The sequence below is a fragment of the Ixodes scapularis genome, unplaced genomic scaffold (genome assembly GCF_016920785.2).
Source record: "Ixodes scapularis isolate PalLabHiFi unplaced genomic scaffold, ASM1692078v2 PGA_scaffold11__112_contigs__length_91849675, whole genome shotgun sequence".
Classification (NCBI taxonomy): domain Eukaryota; kingdom Metazoa; phylum Arthropoda; class Arachnida; order Ixodida; family Ixodidae; genus Ixodes; species Ixodes scapularis.
The window spans coordinates 14,256,051-14,275,674 of record NW_024609837.1 but is presented as its reverse complement, the minus strand read 5'-3'; the positions used below and the strand labels follow the sequence as shown (position 1 = coordinate 14,275,674).

The 19,624-nt window shown below is 50.1% G+C and overlaps 1 protein-coding gene across 2 annotated transcripts; it reads left to right on the top strand.

Annotated features, from left to right (window-relative positions):
• The first annotated feature begins 1,017 nt into the window (after window positions 1-1,017).
• Window positions 1,018-19,498, top strand: LOC8031738 (fibronectin). Of its 2 annotated transcripts, none has more exons than XM_029993013.4 (9): window positions 1,018-1,407; window positions 4,918-5,278; window positions 7,572-7,859; window positions 11,325-11,621; window positions 14,830-15,153; window positions 16,408-16,689; window positions 17,299-17,404; window positions 19,119-19,174; window positions 19,233-19,498. In XM_029993013.4, exons 1-9 carry the CDS (start codon window positions 1,330-1,332, stop codon window positions 19,277-19,279), a joined length of 1,839 nt encoding a protein of 612 aa, XP_029848873.2. In that variant the 5' UTR covers window positions 1,018-1,329; the 3' UTR covers window positions 19,280-19,498. The 2 variants fall into 2 exon arrangements, with proteins under 2 accessions (XP_029848873.2, XP_040075065.1); XM_040219131.3 differs by having other exon boundaries at window positions 1,188-1,407; window positions 7,572-7,895.
• Window positions 19,499-19,624: the final 126 nt, after the last annotated feature.

The following is a 19,624-nucleotide window of genomic DNA, read 5'->3' as shown; positions in this document are numbered from 1 at the left end:
CACCAGCTGGGACGCTTGCAATTCATTGTTTTACGTTTTCTTACTTTTGACGAAATTCTGGCGCGTCGGGAACGGGTAAAACGGTGGCAAGTGGTTTTTCGAAATTGCTTGGCAATGCCTACAGCACTGTACACTTGTGAGATGTCTGAGCAGTAAAAACAGAAGCAGTGAGTTCCGTCACAACACGTCACATCGGAACACAACACAAAGTGCCCTTCGTTTGTAAAGCACTTGAAACAAATATTTTTATTGTCCTAAGAATATCTGCTCCAAAATCCACTTCTGCTGCTCGGAAACACTGTCTTGGCTGCTCCAAAAGCCGCTTTCGCTGCTCCAAAACACTGTTTTGGTTGCTCCAAAGGCCACATTTGCTGCTCCAAAACACTGTTTTGGTTGCTCCGAAACGTGCGCCAAAATGGCTTAGGCCAATCACATCACTGGAAACTGCCATAGAGCCTGCTTTCAAAAAGTGGCTCCGATCCGTACTCGAGAACCGAACTAAAGGCGATCGCAACGCCGCCATTTCTCCCGCAGCGGCCACTCCAGGAACTGCATGGCTGCATGCGTCGGTTCAGGTCGAGTAGCGCAAGGTCCGGTGGCACCATCTCGCAGTGCCATTTCGCAGTTACAATATACATCAACTTTCATGTTTTGAAGGATGGCGCTGTTATCGTATTTAGTTTGGTCTCGGGGACGCGAGCGGTCCGGGTCTCGAGGGTGAATACCTCCACTGAGTGTTTTAGTAGCGTTGGCTCAGCTGTGGCACGCAACATACGCAGACACTTTGCTCTTCTGGAAACGGGTTTCTGTGCATGCTCATACAGACAGGTCACAGCTGCCGCGGGCAAAAGCGCTTCTTTATCGTTTATAAACTTGGAGCCCTGCTACCGGGCCGGCACAGCGACGTATATCATACTATATACCACTTCTCAAAACACGGTGTGGTAGCCCCAACCACGTGACGCGCGTCGGCCAATGGATGGGATGCCGTCGACCGCTTCCACCAATCGGCATCGCCGATTGGACGCCATCTTGGTTCTTGCGCAACCGGGAAACACGAACGAAGCGTGAGCGCCGAGTCGGCGCAGCGTTTGGAAAAAAAAGGTAAGCAAGGTAACGCGAGACCCTTCAAAACACACGGCTGCTTTGAGAGAGACAACTGGGGCCGAGATAAAAAAGCGCTCGATAAGATACGCACCGTCGAACCTTGGAACTGACGTTCACGCGGGAGCAGGCAACTGCGCCGCCGAGCCGCTCGCCGATCAAAGGCGGAATCGTCGACGCCGGCGTTCTGTGGCGACGGTAACGCTCGCCCACGACCAGTACACCATGAACGTCGGAATAGGCCTGGTTGCTGTGACGCTCGCTCTGCTGCTGGCCGCTGCTGCGGCCGGAGAAGGCCACTCCGTGAGTATACACACGCGATGCGTGTTGTCCACTTGGAACCACGTCACGTACGACACGCCCGCCCTTTTTCTGCGTCTCCGGTCCCATGCACAGGCTGTAGTATCCCTCAGTTAGCCCGAAGTATGGCCACCCTCTATCAAAAACTGCTAGGTACGCCAAAACAGCACGAATGATAGTATGGGACCTGAACATCGCATTCCGTTCCGGACCATCTTTCAAAAAATTGCCAGGTAGTACGCCAAAAGAGCACGAATGACTGTTTCAGCTCATATTGTCCGGGATAGTATACTGTGCAACTAACAACATGAAGAATCTGGGCGACCGTTCTGGGTGTTACTTGACGAGAGAGTCAATTGACACCCTTTTTGGGTGTCGCTTGACTCCTTCGTTCAAGGGTGTCACACCCCCCAAAAAGAGTTACAGTAATGCCCTATTTTAAACCGCTTTCCTCCCTCCGCTAAGTCCGCGACGAAGAGGCCGCTACTGCGCCTGCGCGTCGCTAGCCTGGACTGAAAAAACCCGGATCATCTCGTAGCACGTTGCGGAGAGCGTTGGGGACGACGGAAACGATCTACAAAACCTCCCTATCATCGCCCGATTTATGTTTCGATCGTGCAGATTTGAGGGCAGCAGGTCAGAACTATATACGATGACGCGACGCTCTGAGAATGACGAAATTATTTTTCAAAAAGATCCGGGCGGCGTCAGGGTTCTCGCACTGATTGAGCGCCGCCATTGGTGAGATATTGCGCGAGACAGCTCGAAGAGCCGGACAGATGATAAAGCCAACACATACTACCGGTATTTGGCCGACAGGAAGCAGTTATCGGAGTATGGGCGCTTTTATCTTTGGCAAAAAAAGGAGACGTCTCTCGAGAAGACGAAGAAAACAATCACTGCGAGAGAGGAATCCGGACGCAGGCCAAAGACCCCCCTTTTCCCGCGGCCATGTCAGCGAAGCCATGGTGTTCGTCCATATGGGGTAGCTAATTGGCGCAGATGGCCTCGTAGCTTTTGCGCCATTAAACCCCAAAATCTTTCTATATAGAATAGCTAAAAGATCGGCACACTGCGCTTTTGCGGGATGACGTGCAACGAACGGGCGCAGCGTTTTATCTATACTCCGTCACAACTTTTCTTGGCAATGCAGTGGAAGGTACAGGCCCGCGTCTCCTCTCCCATTCTGAGTGTGCGCGGGCTCTCCTCCTCTCCCCGGATATGGGGGAGGAGGAGAGCCTGCGTACACTAGACATGGGAGAGGGGACGCGGGCCTGTACCTTCCACTGCATTGCCAAGAAAAGTTGTTGCGGAGTTTTTTTTTTTTTTTTTTTTTTTTTTTTTTTTATAATCTCTTATACGAACTCGGCAACAGCCGGAGCTTTGATGGGAGGAAGATGTCCAGGGAACCCGAAATTCAGCGACGCGGACGGCACGATGTCGCCAAAAAATATGGCCAGAGAGGAAGCATGGAAAATGCACCACTCGGGAAAATGCGACAGTGCGCGCCGATGCCCCCCGTTTGTGTCGGCGACAGCAAAGGAGCTGCCTCCGAGACAAACGGGGGCTCGTGCTGGGAAAAGGATGCGACATAAAAATATAAGAAAACAACAACTAACGATATAGATCGAGGAGTCGTCCGTGTTTACCCCTAAGCTGAGTCTGCAGTTGGCCCATTCGTGTCGATCCTTCGCCGCCACATGATCGCGCTCCCGCCCACGTCCTCGCGCGTTGGGTCAGGTGATGAAAGGGAGGCGGCTGATTGGTCCGCACAAACACTACGGTCTCGCACAAAGTAACGCTGCTTCCCGTGGATTAGGTTGGTTAGATCGGCTTGCAGATCGTGAATCAGATGCAAAAAAAAGAAAAAAAAATATATATAACAATAATAATAATATTCGGCGGTTATTGAACGAGTAAAATAAGACGTGTCTGTGGTATAAGTTTTGTACGAGAGCGCACGAAGCGGTCTCTGCACCATTTGTGACCCGTCTCGATGTGATGGCAGCCTCAGCACAATGAGAAACAAAAAGCCCGTTTCTACTGCGCTTTCAAGGAGGGGACGTCGTTAGGCATGAAAAGCAGAAGGCGTCTCGTCACGGTTAGCATATTTTCTTGTTGCGCACAAAGAGACGACCCATGCTGCAACGAAGGTACAGAAAGCGCCGGCTGACTGGCTTTGGTTGGTGTCGGGTGCAAGCCGTCCATTCAAAACTTTGTGATCCGACATTTCTTCGAACAATGCGTTAATTGTACGTGCTGCACGTTTCGAGTTTCCCGGGCTGAACCGTGCTTTGGAAACTGAACTTGCCCGTAAAGCCGATTTGTGAAAGCCCCTTCGATATTCACTTCACCGCAGATTCTCTTTTTGTTAAGCCGAACATTGAGGAACGAGAAAAATTGGACACAAACACATAGTTTACCAATCGCCTGTCTTTCGTGGCTCTGTTATTTTTTTATTGGTGTTTGTTATTCAAAACAGTAGCTTAGGTTCAGCGTATATTTAACACGCTTCAATAATAATACAAATAATAAATATTTGCATGCATTCAAGAGCATGCTTGTACATTATCAGATCTCGCTCAATCAGACGTTGGTCCAGCAAGGATTTCGACATCCATATATCGAAAAAAGATATTGAGGGCTACATAAGGAGTTGTGGTCCATCAGAGACTAAAGCGCAAAACTGATTTTTTTTTTTAATTGAGTTTTTATAGTTTAGTTTGTTGGGGGTCGAACGCGACCAGTCTACGGAGGTGTAAGCGGTAAGCGAACTCTCGAGGGGACAAACACCTAAAAGACCTTCGAGATGGCAGTGCTCTTCTTCGAGAACAACTTGTTATTATTTTTGAAGCATACATAATTTTCTTTCTCTCCCTTGTTACTTTTTGCCCCATATCTCACTATCTTTGTTAATAATTGGACCAGTTCCAAATTCTCAGTAGTGAAGGGAGAAACTGTCAAACGGGTGTTTTCAGGGACGTAATTTCGTCCACCATTTTGTTGCTATGAGCTGTCTGGCGTGTGCCGAAGGGAAGTATTCCAAGAATTCAGCCTCATATGCACAGAAGCGCTTCATCACGCTCACATCGGAAGCCAGGTTTCTGGTGAAATAAAGAATGTTTTAACAAACAAAAGCTAACAGCAAAATGGCGGATGAACGTCACATGGAAACGCCCTATACTCAGCAATTAACACGAGTTCCCGGCTGCACTTGGCAATTTAAAGATCTTCGACCCCGAAGACGGTGCGTCGATGTTGATAGTCCACGTTGACGAAAACATTTCAGTCGCGATGATAGGCCATTGCAGCACGGCCAATATCATTCTGCGTCGCATGCAGACTATCGAAATCTCGAAAGATGCGGGAGGGGACCCATGCAGATGTCTTCGGGGCCGCGTGCATGCTGCCCGCATATCCAGAACAATCTGCCCTTGAACACGGATATGAACTGCTTTAGTATTCAAAGTTGGGGAGGAAAACCATGCATACTTCTCTTGCACGGTGCTCCAGCCCTTGGCAGGGACGATGAACCCATCCACGGCGGCACCGTCGCCAGCGCCATCGACAACAGCTTGCAGCGTTTCCATGCCGGACTTCCACTTGTCCGCGGTGAGCGCCAGGAACGCCACGGTCCAGCTGGTCCGGAGGGGGCACCAGGAGGGCTGGACCATGTGCGCGTGCGCCATCAACAGCCTCCTGGTGAGCAAGATGAAGGACATCGCGTGCCAGCATCGGGGCCCCTGCCAGACGTCCAACGGCACCGAGATCAGCATGGGGGGTCTGACGGCGGACACCAACTACAGTGTCTGCGTCCGCTACCAGTGTCCCGGAGGAGGCGTGGGCCCGGTCACCTGTCAGCACATGCGCACGGGTAAGAACCTCTCCCTGACGGTGTATACCCGAGTGACTTCTTTTTGGGAACCAAGGCGTTGCCCGACGCATTGATACGAGCCCAAATTATTTCGGCGAAGTGCCCAATCTGTGCTCGATCGATATGATGCCAGTGCACGGGCTTTACTTGCTTTATGCGGTGTTCGCATCAGTGCGCACTATGTGCAGTTGGAGGTGAATTCTAGAGTAATTTTATCCCGTGAATCTGAATATCACGTTCGTTTTCCCCGAAGATGTAACCAAACGCAAGAAAACACGAAAAACCACCGACCAGTCGTTACGTCATAAAAGGATCTTTGGGCCACCAAGCGTGTGTCGCTCGTGTGGGCACAGTGTGCAATGGCAAGCTTGCCAGGTATATTCCCCCACACTAACACCAATTACGACGTATTTTTTTTTTTTTTTACGCTTTGAAAATAACAAGAGTGAGCGTGCATAGCTTCGATAGGTACTCAAGATGTGCGAGAGATGAGATTTCAAAAACTCCTTTTATGACGTACCGCTCCGGGAAGGAGGGTCTTCAGTGGTACTTTGAAAATCAGTTCCTGCAGCCTCCGCGCACTAAATCGAAAAATAATCTCGATATTCGTGATCCTAGAGGTCAAATGAAGACGATTTAAGTGGTTTTACTCAAATACGGAACCGCTTCAGTTTCCCTCTAATACCCCTGTTACACGGGCACACTTAACGGCGGTTAACCCAGCTTAACTGCTGTTGCGCGGCACCACGGATACCGCATGCACTATAGACGCTTTAAACACGCGCCAGATTGAGCCGCCATTGCCGACCTTCACTTGTCTTACCAAGATGCCGAGCCACCGAAGCGGCCGTTGACGGGCCTCCACAAAAGCATACGCTATAGGGAGAAAGACGCAGTAACACCTAAAGTGGCAATGACCTGTCCTGCTGTGACAATGAGCAAGTGAAGTCAAAGGTATAGACGCTTTAAACACGCGCCAAATTACAGCCGCCATTGCTGACCTTCTCTTGTCTTACCGAGATGCCGAGCAACTGAAACGGTAGTTGACGATCCTGTACGAAGGCCGATGCTTTAGATAAGGACACAGTTGAATCTAATATAGCAATAACCTGGCCTGCTATGGTAATGACGAAGTGAAATAAACGGAATAATAGGAAACAAAAACTGAAGGTCAGTTATGGCGGCGTCCATGCACAGCTGCTGCAGAGCGTCTATAAGAGGAAACAAAAACTGAAGGTCGGTTATGGCGGCGCCCATGCACAGCTGCCAGAAAGCGTCTATACTCTCGGACAGGTATTCCATAAGAAGTGAAGAGCGCGCGTGCGCTGCTTCGATACATGCTCGTGATGCTCAAGCGCACGTTCGCCCATAGCTTTCACTGCATAGCCGCAGAATGTTGTCGGCAAGTATTGTGCGCTAACTGTGGCTTAGCGGAACTGCAGTTAAGCGTGCCCGTGTAACAAGGGTATAAGATCGTCGCCGTCACCGCCATGTTCTGGAACTGGACCGGGAACGGAAACAAAATATTTTAGCCGACAGTCGAGCAGACGGGAATAAAATCGCGGTATCCCGCTGGCTAAAAACACTGTCTTGGTGGCAACGTGAGCTGGACAAGAATTACGAAAATAAACCCTGGAGAAAGGGAACAAGGGGGACAAAAAACAGACACAAATCACCCAACACAACTAAGTGACTGGTGCGCGACCGAAAAAATACGCTTGGTCCTGGTATCGAACCATGGGGACCTTTCCAAATCCAGTGGAGCGCTTTACCAACTGAGCTAACCAGGAGTTAGACGTGAGTAGAGCGAACGGGTTTTATCAGCTGCCAACAGTCTAACACCAACAAGGGTGAACGGCTTGCATTTTGTTCCGCCATGGTGGGCACTACGATAGTGCTATGCTTAAACTCTCTACTGACTTAATTCCGCATATGAATTTGTCGTGTAAAAGATTTTGAATATAGAAACAACAGGGCCGGGAATATTGATTGACGCGTGTAATAATACCATATAGCACGAAAATGGAGGGCAGCGCTTGTCATCCAGGGTCTACCAACGTCTTATGCACTTCTTTCTAGTTGTGATTTTGGTGAAGCGGTTGCGATTCGCAATTTTTGTTTGCACCATCTTGTTGTAAGTACCAGAGCTGATACATATGGAGTTATTGACCCATGTGTATGCCCGATTAAGTTTAGTTGAATGGGATTAGTATGACGGGCTACCCTTAACCCCGTGTCAGTGAGCTGTGACTGTGCCCGTGTGGGATGCTAGTGAGCCTTGTGCCCGATGCAGGAGCGGAGCCCGGGGGCATCGCGAACGTCACAGTGGGTGGCGTGTCAAGCACGGAGGCGAACGTGAGCTGGGCCGCGTCGGGGACTCTGACCGACTTCCGGGTCACCCTGTGGCGGATCCAGAAGCACCGGGAGAAGAGCCACGTCCCGGTCACCACCCTGCTGAGCAGCGTGCCCCGCTGCCGCTTCAGCCACCTCGCCCCCTGGACGCCCTACCGGGTAGAGGTGCTCAGCTCCACCGAGGGCGGCCCCGTCGGCGGCTCAGCGGTCTTCAAGACGCCGGCCACGGGTAACCGGCCGTTACGTCTCAGCATCTTTGCGACAAGTTACTGAGGAGTTTCCAACTCATATTTCACCTACCTCATATTTCACTTAAGCACTAACTCGTACCTCACAGGGGTAAGTGCTAACTCATGTTTTAAGGGGCACTTTTTGCGAGGGTCTTGCCCGGGTTCTCCGTAGCGTATACCCGCCTCACTTAAAACCTCGCACCATTTTGATTTTCTATTCGTAAATTCCTTTTTAACTTTTGGAGATAAAAAAATCGAATATTACTTTAAGCTCTTTCTTTAATGAGAGTGAGTTCTTCATCGCCCAGTTGCCTTCCTAGCGCGCCAGGGGGCGATACTGCTTGAGGCGAAACCGTTCTTCACAAGCTGGAGGAGTTCTTGGGGCATCGAAGAACCTTTCAACCACGGATTTTCTTTTAGAGTATAGACGCGGAAGACGACGAACTGCTTCCTGTTAAAAAAAGACAGATGCGTCTTGAATAAGTGGATGCAACACAAAGAACGCGGAATCCCAAACCATGCAGTTGTATGAGGAGCGGCCAGAGAACGGCATTGATGGATATCGAAGACTCCGTCGGGTGCCTCGAACGGGTGCCTCGGATGTGTTTGTGTTTGTCTTTCAAGTAGCTTCAAATGCGCTAGTGCAGGAGGCCCACGTCTCGAGTGGCCTTTGGAGGAAAATGGCGGCATAGCACTGAAATGAGCGGACCTTGGAAGCGAATGGCGGCGGAGCACCCGATCGTGGCACGTGTCTTGTGCGTTTCCTGAACAATGGTCGGCGGTACTTGTAAGCGCGAATTTTATCGAGGGATTTTAGGACGACCTGCGCAACAGCGCAATCCCCAACAAATTAGGTGATCCCGATGCCACCGCCAATATGGTGGTGGTATGGTGGTGTGCCACCATACCGCCGGTATCCCACTGAGTAAAGTCTCTAAAGTTGCCAGACACTTGAGCACAGTACCACCAACTACGAAGAGATTCCGCGCCAGGGCGGGGACGGTTTGTGGAGCCCGAGCAAAAGTTTCACCATCCTCCTGGTATATGTCTACGTCAACGCGGCTAAGCGCAAAGGAGTGGTGTTTATACCACGTGACGCGCATCCCGGGGAGCAAAGTGAGCGATTTCTCCCCCGTGTGAATTCACCGAGGGACACCGAAGTCACTTTCGAGTTTTCAGTTGGTGAGGGGTAGACATGTCGATGGTATACCTTTGACCTTTCCAAGGTTGGTGGTGCAGTTATCCGGAAAGGAAAACAGATGATGATGATGATGACAATAATAATAATACTAATAATCTTTATTGGCTCCACTGATCTCTATTCAACGTTCTCTCTATTGTAGTAGGCTAGATCGCGAATCGGGAGCCTGTCGGTGGTACCACCGGCGGCCGTTGCTTGACACCAGGCAATACACGCAAGTCAATGGGAGAAACACACAAGAGTAGGAAGATCGAAGCTTCCACGCGGTGCTCGAAGGCGAGAATTTTAGGATTTGCTGTGATCATTTTATGGGGTGTTTGGAGATCGAATCGGCATTTGTCAAACGTTCGAACGCTGACTAAAACAATCAAATGTGCCAGAGCACCAACGAGGTAGAGGGCCTTAGAGCGATAAACTGGCAGCTGAAAGCGACCCCTAATCGGCCGCCGCCATGTTGCACATTTTTTACCACTAGACACGTAAGCCTATAGTTTTGCGTCTAGATTTTAACGAAGTACTGCGCACAAACAATTGTTTACTGACCTTTAATAACCGTACCGATGAGACGCGGGAGCGAATTCCACGTAGCAAAGCCTTCGAGCTTGTCGTCTGCTAAACCCAACTCATCGAAACCGTCACCGACTCCGCGGTAAATCTAAGTAACTCGTCTCATTGAGCTGCACTACATTTTTCGCCCAGCGAAGTCACTCTTGACCATAGAACATACATTTATAAGACCTGTGAGGGCTGTCAGGTTTAATGTTTTTGCACACGCTATTTGACAGACTTTCCGAAGAGCAGCCAAACATTTTCACTGCCGACAGCAGTTTAGAAACGGGGGAAACGTCACTTTTTCCTCAATCAATGTTTATTTAATGAGATAAAGTTTTCCCCATAGAGTCCCATGAATTACCTGGTGTCAGGGGATGGCTGCGGGTGGTGACACCTGACCCCAGTAAGACAAGCCTCGATCCTCGATTCAGCCAGCTACAATAGAGCTCAGATCAGTGATTGGCTCAGGAGAGCCGCGGCAACGCGGAAAGGCAACAGCCCGTACCATAGAGGCCCGCGGTGCCACGTCTTCTGATTCCGTGATGATTAATTATGCAAGATGAAATTAATGGTGATCATGAGATTATATGGGCAAGAAGAGGACGACGGAGTCTTTTTAACATCGCAAGCACCGTTGCTCGAAAGTTCGGGAAAGGTTCAAGCGAGTCGGCCAGCGAGTTGAGGTGACCTCCTGCGGGCTGTTAAATAAACGTGATGGGAAAGCCCTGGCGGTCTGGTGGTGTCATCGCTCACTTCAGTGAAGGTAGCGGGCTTTTTGAGATGGCACGGTCTTGGTACACGGCTGCCACCTCCAGGGCATTCGCGTCCAGGGCTTAAACATAGCGCCGCATTTGATACAGGTTCAGTTAATGTAGGAGGCGACATCCCATGAAAAATCTTTGGCAGTACATAGTCAAGGTGAATGTCCGTGCTAACCCATGCTCTCCGCTGCCGAAGAACGTACCACAAAAAATTGCTGAACTGTGCTGTCGCATTGAGTAAATCGATTGGCGAGGGATCAGAAATTGGATGCAAATATTGTTCCTCTTTCTATATTGATGCTAGAAAGCAGTTCTTTTTTTTGTGTGTGTGTGAAATGCGTATTTCTCTAAAATGTTTTGACAAAAAGTTATGTTGGCTACTTGACACCCTAATTGCATAAAGTGCGAAATCATCTTTAGTGTCCCTCTCAAATACATGGCACTCTCATCCAACCGTCCGACGAGAACACCTCAGTGCATTCAGCTGACGTTGTACAAAGGAGTGGCAGATCTTATGAAAGAGCTGTTCATGTTCAGATACGCGGTTCAGGCGCTTAGAGAAGAAAGTTATTGAACCAAATGCAAGCACCGGAGAGACGGCATCCCGTTCGTCGATGTTCGCTACGAGACCCAGAGCAGTGGGACCTCATCTGTTTTAAAGCCTGAATTCCTTTTAAATGTTAATGACCCCCCCCCCCCCCCCCCTTCCCCAATCTCAAAACTTTTCCTTCCGACCGTTCGTCCGCGCATTTTCCACACAATTTAATGGGAAATTGGCGTCGCGTGAGCTCTCTACTAAGTCAGTTTCCCCGCATCTTGGTTCACCTTCACTCCTCCCCGAAACAACTGTTTAATGTCTTCTAAAATATTTTAAACGATCGCTCCCTATACTGCATCTATGCAATATATAGGACTTTGGAGATAAAGGTGACTGTCAATTTTATTCGCAGCCCCGACCGAGCCTCGCCAGCTGGCACTGGTGAACGCGACCAGCACGAGCCTGAGCCTCAAGTGGGAGCGGCCGGAAGACGCCCGCGGCCCACTGTCCGGCTACACGGTGTTCTACGGCCCGTCCCAGGACAACCGCAAGCGCAGCTCCCTGGCGACTAACGGCACCGCGGTGACGCTGGACGGGCTGACGGCCAACACAGAGTTCGAGGTGTACGTAAAGGCCTTCAACGAGCTCGCCGACGGCACCGAGGTGGCCAGCCAGCCCGTGCGCATCCTGGCCAGGACCGACATCGGGGGTGAGCAGGGTCGCCCCTCACAGAGCGTTCCTGGAACGCGTTTTCGTCTGTTTACCGAAGCTCATAGAGTCACGCACGTGTCGTGCTGTCGGCGGCTGGCGGTGTCGCGGCAGTGCTGGTGGCAGAACGCCGAAAGCTGCCGAGTTGCTCTTGGACAAATCTGCTTTCGTATAGTCCCCACCGCTCCCCAAAACAAACATGCAACAGAAACCCTAGCGGTATCGTCAACTGGCGCGAGCGTGCACGTGACCCTCCCTTCCTTTCTCGGCTTCTGATTGGTCTACCGCAAAGTAACGCTTTGGAAATTTGAGGGCCTTAACGATGACGTCATGTGCTGACCTCGCGGGTTAATTAATTCAGAGTTCAGGGGAAGCTCCTCCCACCTCTTTCCACTTTAGCAGAGCGAACGCTGGAGAGGAGACGACCTCCTCTCCACCGTTCGCTCTTGCTAAAGTGAGCATTGCTCGGGGTTACGTTGGCCGCGGCTGCTTTAGACTGGTGCTTGGGGGTCTTTGTTTTTTTTACGCTTCCCGGAATGGCATCTTGACGCAGCAAAATGGAATATATGCGGAAGCCAAAGAGGAGAGTGCATCGATGTACCAACTCGGGCTCTCCGGGTTGAGTGATCTCGTTCACTTGAAAGTGGGTCCCCTCATGAAAGTGAAGGCAATAGGACCGGCGACATACACTGGCAATAAGTTGTGTGGGTAGGACAGTATCTATTTTGGGTTTATTAGGGGCGAAGCTCCTTAGGGTCTAGCCTTGTCCGTCCGTCCGTCCGTCCGGCCGGCCGGCGTCCGTGCTCACATAAAAAGAAAAGAAAAGTTTGCGCAGTCGACCGGATTCGAACCTGTGCGGGGAGACCCCAATGGATTTCTAGTGCATCGCCTTAACCACTCGACCACTACTCCGGGACGAGTAGGGGGCTCTGAGATGTGGTAGTAACTCAAGAGCTGGGGTTTCTGTCGTGGATGAAACGTTGCATGTAGCCGCTCAACATCTATACAGGAGAGGCTGCGGTCAAATGCGTATATAATCGCGTTAAACTTTGCATGCATTGGCTCAACGTTTATGGACGAGAGGGCGCTGCGGTCAAATGCTCAAATGCGTATATAACCACGTTCTATACCAGACATTCTCTTTCTGACATGGACCGTTGACTTAAGCGGTGGAGATGCGGTCCCACGACTTCTGGCGGATCCAAGCTGATCCGCTAAAAGAACCACTGGCTCTGAATTTCACCGACCATAAAACAGTAATAATGAAGTCGAAACGCAACCCGGAACTCGCACTACCTATGAGCAATAAGAAAAAAATTCAGCACCATCAGCGCTGCCTATAAACAGTAAAATCAGTGTCATTAGCACCACCGGAGCTTCGCCCTAATCAACATCATTCACCACGTGGAGATGCGGTCATTTTTTAAAGGTATCTTTCACGCTATGGTGCTTGCTTTTGCACACCCAAGCAAAATCTTTGATCGTCATTTCAAGCGGGTAAACACGGGCTGCGTGACGAAACTTTGTTCAGTGTTGCCCCAGCAGCAGCTCATGGTACCACACTTAATACCGGCCTTTGGAAGGGGCATTGACATAATATTATACGTAGGTTACAATTAGTCATAAAGAACGATTTAACGCATCTGTTTCGGTTCTAATTTTGACCGGGGCGGCTCTTGACCCTTAGTGTCTCCAAAAGACTGATTGCCACATTTACAACCATCGATTCTGCGCCATCGGCCGTCTTAGAGCGCTTTGGCCAAATCGGTTGGAGACAGATTTACACATTCTAATGACTGTACGTGCTTGAACAAGCACTTTCTGCTCAGTAGAACCCGTTCCAGCTTTGCAGAGCCCATCAAGCGTTTGAAAGTGATGACTCGTTCATATTCTCCTCCATCCACTTCCGGTTACATAGTCCCATTTCTCAGGCGTTTCGAGCAACACTCTCAAGAAAAAAGGGTGTAAAAGGGTGTATCGTTCCACCATTTGTCCCCTATAATACACCCCAAAATTCCGATTGGACGTACAGCGCCCTACAGTCGAACAGACGGCCCGAAATTTTACGAGTTGCTTGATAGCCGTCTGGTACAACTTTTTAAATAGCTAAAGAGCATCAAAGACCATATAAAGAAAACACCGAGTTTTTACAATAGGGCCAAGAAAACCCCGAATATTTTTTTTGTAGTCAGTAAAACGTACATTAGCTATTTTAATAAGTTGTACCACATGGCTATCAAGCCGCACGTAAAATTTGGGGCCGTCTGTTCAACTGTAGGGCGTTGTACGTCGAATTGAAGTTTTGCGGTGTATAATATGGGACAAAGGGTGTAACAATACACCATTTTACACCCTTTGTCCTTGGAAGTGAAGGAACACAACGTGTCCCGAAGCACCCACAAAGGATCCAACACCTGAAAGTGTTTGCAGACGCTACAATTCTTCGTACCTATGTATCAATGGCAGGCATCCGCGGATGTTTCAAAGAAGTCCATTTTGTCAAACCAAATGCTGAAATATGAAGGTTATACCCCCTTCACAGCTTAAAGGTAAAATATGCAATCGGCGAACCAGCCCGCGCTCCTGGGTCGCGAGCAGATACCACGCGCGGAGAAGCATCTCCAACTTATTCGCCGCCAAGCGTAGAAGTCCCCTAAAGCTGAGGTCACATTGCTCATACATCATACAGAGGAGTCTGCAAACTGGTTCGAATGCCGCGCGCCAAGTTTTCTCCTTGAACTCATTACCATGCGACATTGGAAGCACAGATCTCGCGGTGACTCGCGTTCGAATCTGTATGCAGATTGTCTGTTCTAAGATGTATAAAGCCTGGTTCAGACCGTTGCGTTTGACTGCGTTGCGGCCGCGAGAAACCAGGACATCCCTGCTGCTTATATCGCGTGCCAAGATGATCCCTTGAATTGGATTCCACGCTTCATACGAAGCACAGATGTGCCGGTGACTCGCTTTCGGTTCTCGACGCAACGCAGTCAAACGCACTCAAACGCAAGTGTCTGAACCGGCCTAAAGATATAAGCAGCAGGGATGTCCTGGTTTCCCGCTGCCGCAACGCAGTCAAACGCAGTCAACCGCAACTGTCTGAACCAGGCTTTAAGAAGTGTGACCCCGGCATAAAGGTACCTTCACGATCGTGTGGTCGGCCGCTTGAAAACCGCGGGGGATCTTCAGCGTATGTCCCACCCTCGCAGCGCCCAGCAAGGTGCAGCAGCTGAGGCTGGTGAGCACGAGCAAGAACTCTGTGGTGGTCGAGTGGAGCGCTCCGCTCAAGCTCAACGGGCCGCTGGACGGCTACCTGGTGTACCGGTGCAACCGCAGCGCTCAGCTGGGAGCCGTTACCAACCACTCCGAGTGCCACACGCTGCACCCGGGCAAGGCGACGCGGGTGAGCGTCGCGGGCCTGGACCCGGAGTCCGGCTACACCCTGGCCGTGTCCGCCTACAACCTGAGGGCCGACCGTCATACCAGGTTCGAGGGCGCCCTTGAGACCATCGACGTGGAAACGCTGCCCGAAGGTGGGCGCTACCCTTACCTGTCGCCTGAAGGTGGACAGCAGCCAATGCGGAGCGCACGCAAGTTCGGCTGCTATTTTTGCAGGGGATTCAGACAGAACCAATCAGAGAGAACTCTGATTGGTTCTGTCTGAATGAAGGATAGTGGGTAGACCTCAAAGCAGCTTGACTTGAGGTCTAACTACTATCCTATCATCAGAGCCAATCAGAACACGGTGTTCTGACGTCACTGCAACTCCTGCGCAAGAAGCAGACGATTTGCTCTCCGCATATTACCTTGTGCTGTACAGACTGCCAATACCACCTTGTGTTGTACCGACTGCGCAACACAATGTGGTATTGGCTGCTGTGTGTTTTTGCAGACTGTCTTTGCGGGCTTATAAAGCGCGAACGTAGTTCTCCTTCGAAATCGTATCTACTGGTTCAAGCAATAAATTAGATGATTGGGAAATGAATAAAGTATTTTGGACAGCGCGGTAAAACATTTTTTTTAATGAATGGGGGGAAAAAATGAATTGACGGCGATGTGCAAAGTCCTCTGATGCATATTTAGGAAACAATCGTTTAAATTGGATAACATTAAACAGTCGTTTTGGGAAGTGATTAACAGATTTTTATTATTTGACGTCTCACGACCTGACGTTACGCAACGCGGTCACGTGAAGTTACCAAGTTGTGGTGTCACGTAATACTATAACATGACGTGTTTAAGATCCTTTTATACGTTTTATTTTATTTATTTGTCTCATTAAGTGCTACGCTAGATTTCATAGGTTTGTAAAGTCGAACATGGACAGCACCCCATCTTAGAAGCAACTGCAAGGTGGTTTATGTTGATAACGGCAAGATCTGCTCGTAGCCTCAAGAAATAGTCCTTACAGGAGTTCATTGTCAGAAAAAGAACCAACGCTACTAGCGTTGGATAGGTCTTTTGATGACACATGACGTTGCAAATCGTCAACACTCCGCGAGAATTTCTTTTGCTGTGTGTCTTAAGCTGAAAACGAGTAGACACATTTGTGTAATAACATAACTTCATATATTTTCAGCTGAACTGCAATTCTAACGTAACCTTTTTTTTATTTATTTATTTTTTTTTTTGGGAAGGGGGGGTGTTGAAAGAGAGGCCCTAGTGCAAAAGGTTAAGAAGCCTGAGCAACAACGGCATCTTCCCGATAACGTAGGAATCTATACATAAGCGAGAAAGCAACAAAACTCTTTGAGAGTAAGCTAAGCCAGAGTGCTCTGGGGTCTCAGCGCCCTCTGCCCTGTCCGACCTGGACGTGCGCATCCTGAGCCCCGACTCCGTGGAGGTGGCCTGGGAGGCCCCCGGGGCCGGGGTGTCCGGCTACGTGGTGGCCTGGTGCCAGGACCGACGCTGCCTCGAGGAGAGCGTGCAGCAGGCCAGGGTCGTCATCCACGGCCTCCACTCGGACTCTGAGTACAACGTGAGCGTCGTGCCCTTCCGGACCGACGGCCGAGGGAACCGGGTGCTCGGCCCGCTCACCACCAAGCAGGTCACCGTCAAGGAGCCCGTCGGTGAGCAGCGCAGCACGACGACGATACGGGAAGTTCTAGGATAGAACGCGTTGGGACCACCCACTACCTCTCGCGCGCGTCTGTTGTACATGCGATTCTAAAACACACTGCCGTGAGCTCATGCTGAGACTCCGAAGCATGCCCTCAAGCGCGCCCGGGGCCGTATCGTGCTTGTAGTAACGGAGTAATGCGCAGTAGCGGAGGTGCCGCTATACTGCGCATACGTGCAGTTTGCAATTGTCTGCAAATCTTGTGGCGGTTTGCGGTGAACTTTGCGGGTCGGAGGAAACCATCCACGAAAACTCCTTAATTTTCAGTTCCTCCGACGAGCCCCTATACCAGGCGGCGACGCGCGCGGCCCTATCATATGAAAAATTCTAGTCCAACTGAAAGTGAAGTACAGTTCAACTAGGTTGCCCCAGGACTGAAATTTAAGTCCATCTGAAACGTCCCAGCCGAGCCCGTTTAGACGAACCTCACAAATTGAAACGTGTAGCCAAAACTGGGTATTATTGCCATATTGAGTCCTCGGCCGAAATGAGATCACACCAAGCTCCGACCCAAGAGCAAGCATTCGCGTCGCTGAGTCGTGGTGGCCGCTTTGTGCAGATTCGGCGGCCGCCTCGGAGTACCTGATGGGCACGATCGTCTGCTCGGTCCTCATCATGCTCATGGCGGGCCTCGTGTTCTTCGTGTGCCGAAAGAAGAAGGGAACGTAAGTATACGCCGTCTGTCGCTCACGCAGAATGCTAAGGGTGTTGCGATTCCACAGCCTCTAGTTACACTTAGTTACACTGTGCAACTCTAGTATGCCTTAGGGTGCCTTCATGTGCGCTTTGCTTACGGTGGAGACATCTCTCCATTTTGTTGCCACTTTTACATTTATTTTTTCTTCAGAAGCGCGTGAAAGAGCGTGTTCCTGCACGCGTCTGTGGCACTGGCTGTGCTATGGCGACATTTTGTTTTCGTCGATTTCTTTGTATTTTCCCCGTGAGCGCGTGCTGTCGGCATTGGGTACTACAAAGGGTGGCATCACTCTAAACAGAAGGTCATTGAGGCACCCTAGTATGCCTAGATTTGATAGAGGTTCTATATACTACAAGATCTACGCCACGTGGCTCATGGAGAGCGTGACCCACATCGGGCAAAATATATGGTGCGAGGAACCTCATTTTACGAGTGTGTGCGGTTGTGTGCAGTGTGGTTGCATCGCACTTCGTAAGATCACGCCCGCGTGCCCCCAATAATACTTCATTATAATCTTGAAATGCACTCAACATACCAGTTTAATGGATGTACAATTTAGGAAAGTAATGCATCACCCATTATGCTCGTTCATATGCCAAGAATACGTAGCTTTCCATACCCCATATAATCTCCCCGAGTAACTATAGAAATTTTTAAGTACAATGTTTCACTTTTTGACGTGGGCGTCTGTTTTATCATTGACATTCCTTGGTGAAGTGCCCAAGGAGTGTCATAGCGAGAGTTATAACAATAATTCTATTCGGGTTGTAAAAATGTTAACTTTAAAGCCAGGATTATCACGGTGTATAAGCGATGCGCAAGTTCGTCTGCATCTTTGGCAGGGGTTGTGGTGACGTCAGAACACCGTGTTCTGATTGGCTCTGATTGAAGGATAGTGGGCAGATCTCAAAGCAAGCTGCCTTGAGGTTTACCCACTATCCTTCAATAAGAGCAAATCAGAGCTCGGCGTTGTGACGTCACCACAACCCTTGCAAGAGATGCAGACGAACTTGCGGTCCGCATAAAGACAGCATTCAGCGATGCCTGAATCCGAGGACACAGCCGTGGTGTCTGCACTTTAACGCCGGTTTGACCTTTGTTTTTAGAGCGCAGCTGTTAGGCGCCCGTTTCCGGCTTGAGCGGCGTCGGTGTAACCGCGCGGTGCATTATGGGACGCGTGACGTCACTGATGACGTCATCAGGGACATCATCGGCATCGCCATCGTCCCTGATGACGTCATCGGCATCGCAACTGATGACGTCATCAGTGACGTCACTGATGACGTCACCTGCATTAGCATCGTCACTGATGACAGTTACTGATGACGTCCCTAGTGACGATGACGTCAACAGTGACGTCACTGATGACGTCATCTTCACGTGACCTCATAGGGGTCACGTGACTCGGTGAAGTCACGTGACCTCGGTGACGTCACATGACCCCCGTGAGGTCACGTGACCCTCGTGAGGTCACGTGACCCTCGTGAGGTCACGTGACCCTCGTGAGGCGACGGCGACGCCGGTCGGAGGGAGGAGTAGGAGACAGGATGAGGACGTGAGGAGGAGCGAGGAGTGATGTACCTTCCCCTCAGTACCCTTCCCGCCTCCTCCTCAAGAGCTGCGCTCCAATTCGGCGTTACAGGGAGTTGTAAACGGCTTTCACTTTTTTTCTCCATTCACAGGGGTCCCCAGTTGTACAAAAGAATGAGTTCCCTGGAAAATGACGATGATGACATTGGTAAGGTACCATATGGAAGTAACTGTCATTCTGTCTACATAGGCCCCTTCTCTTCCAGTGTTCATGAAGACCGTCCCGAGCAGCCGCCCTGAACGCACGCTCTGATAAGGCGACACTCTTCGAAACAAGCCGTCAATTCTCACTTAGTGAACAAGACAAACACACGTGCGCATTTTCAGCGAAACGACGCAGTGGGATAGTTACAAGAGGGGAAGCATGTTGTGCAGCTAAAAGACGGTAATATGTTTGAGTGTCTATGGTACAATCTAATTTGCTATTTGGAAAAGATGTTGTACAGATAAAAGACGATAATGTTTCTGAGTATTTATGTTTATGATCAAATTTGGTAATCGGAATACGCGAACACGGAGCGCGTTTTACCGGTAGTAATCACACCTCTACTCGCGACGGTGGAGAAAAACTAGGATCTCGGATGTCAGTTCGCCTCCC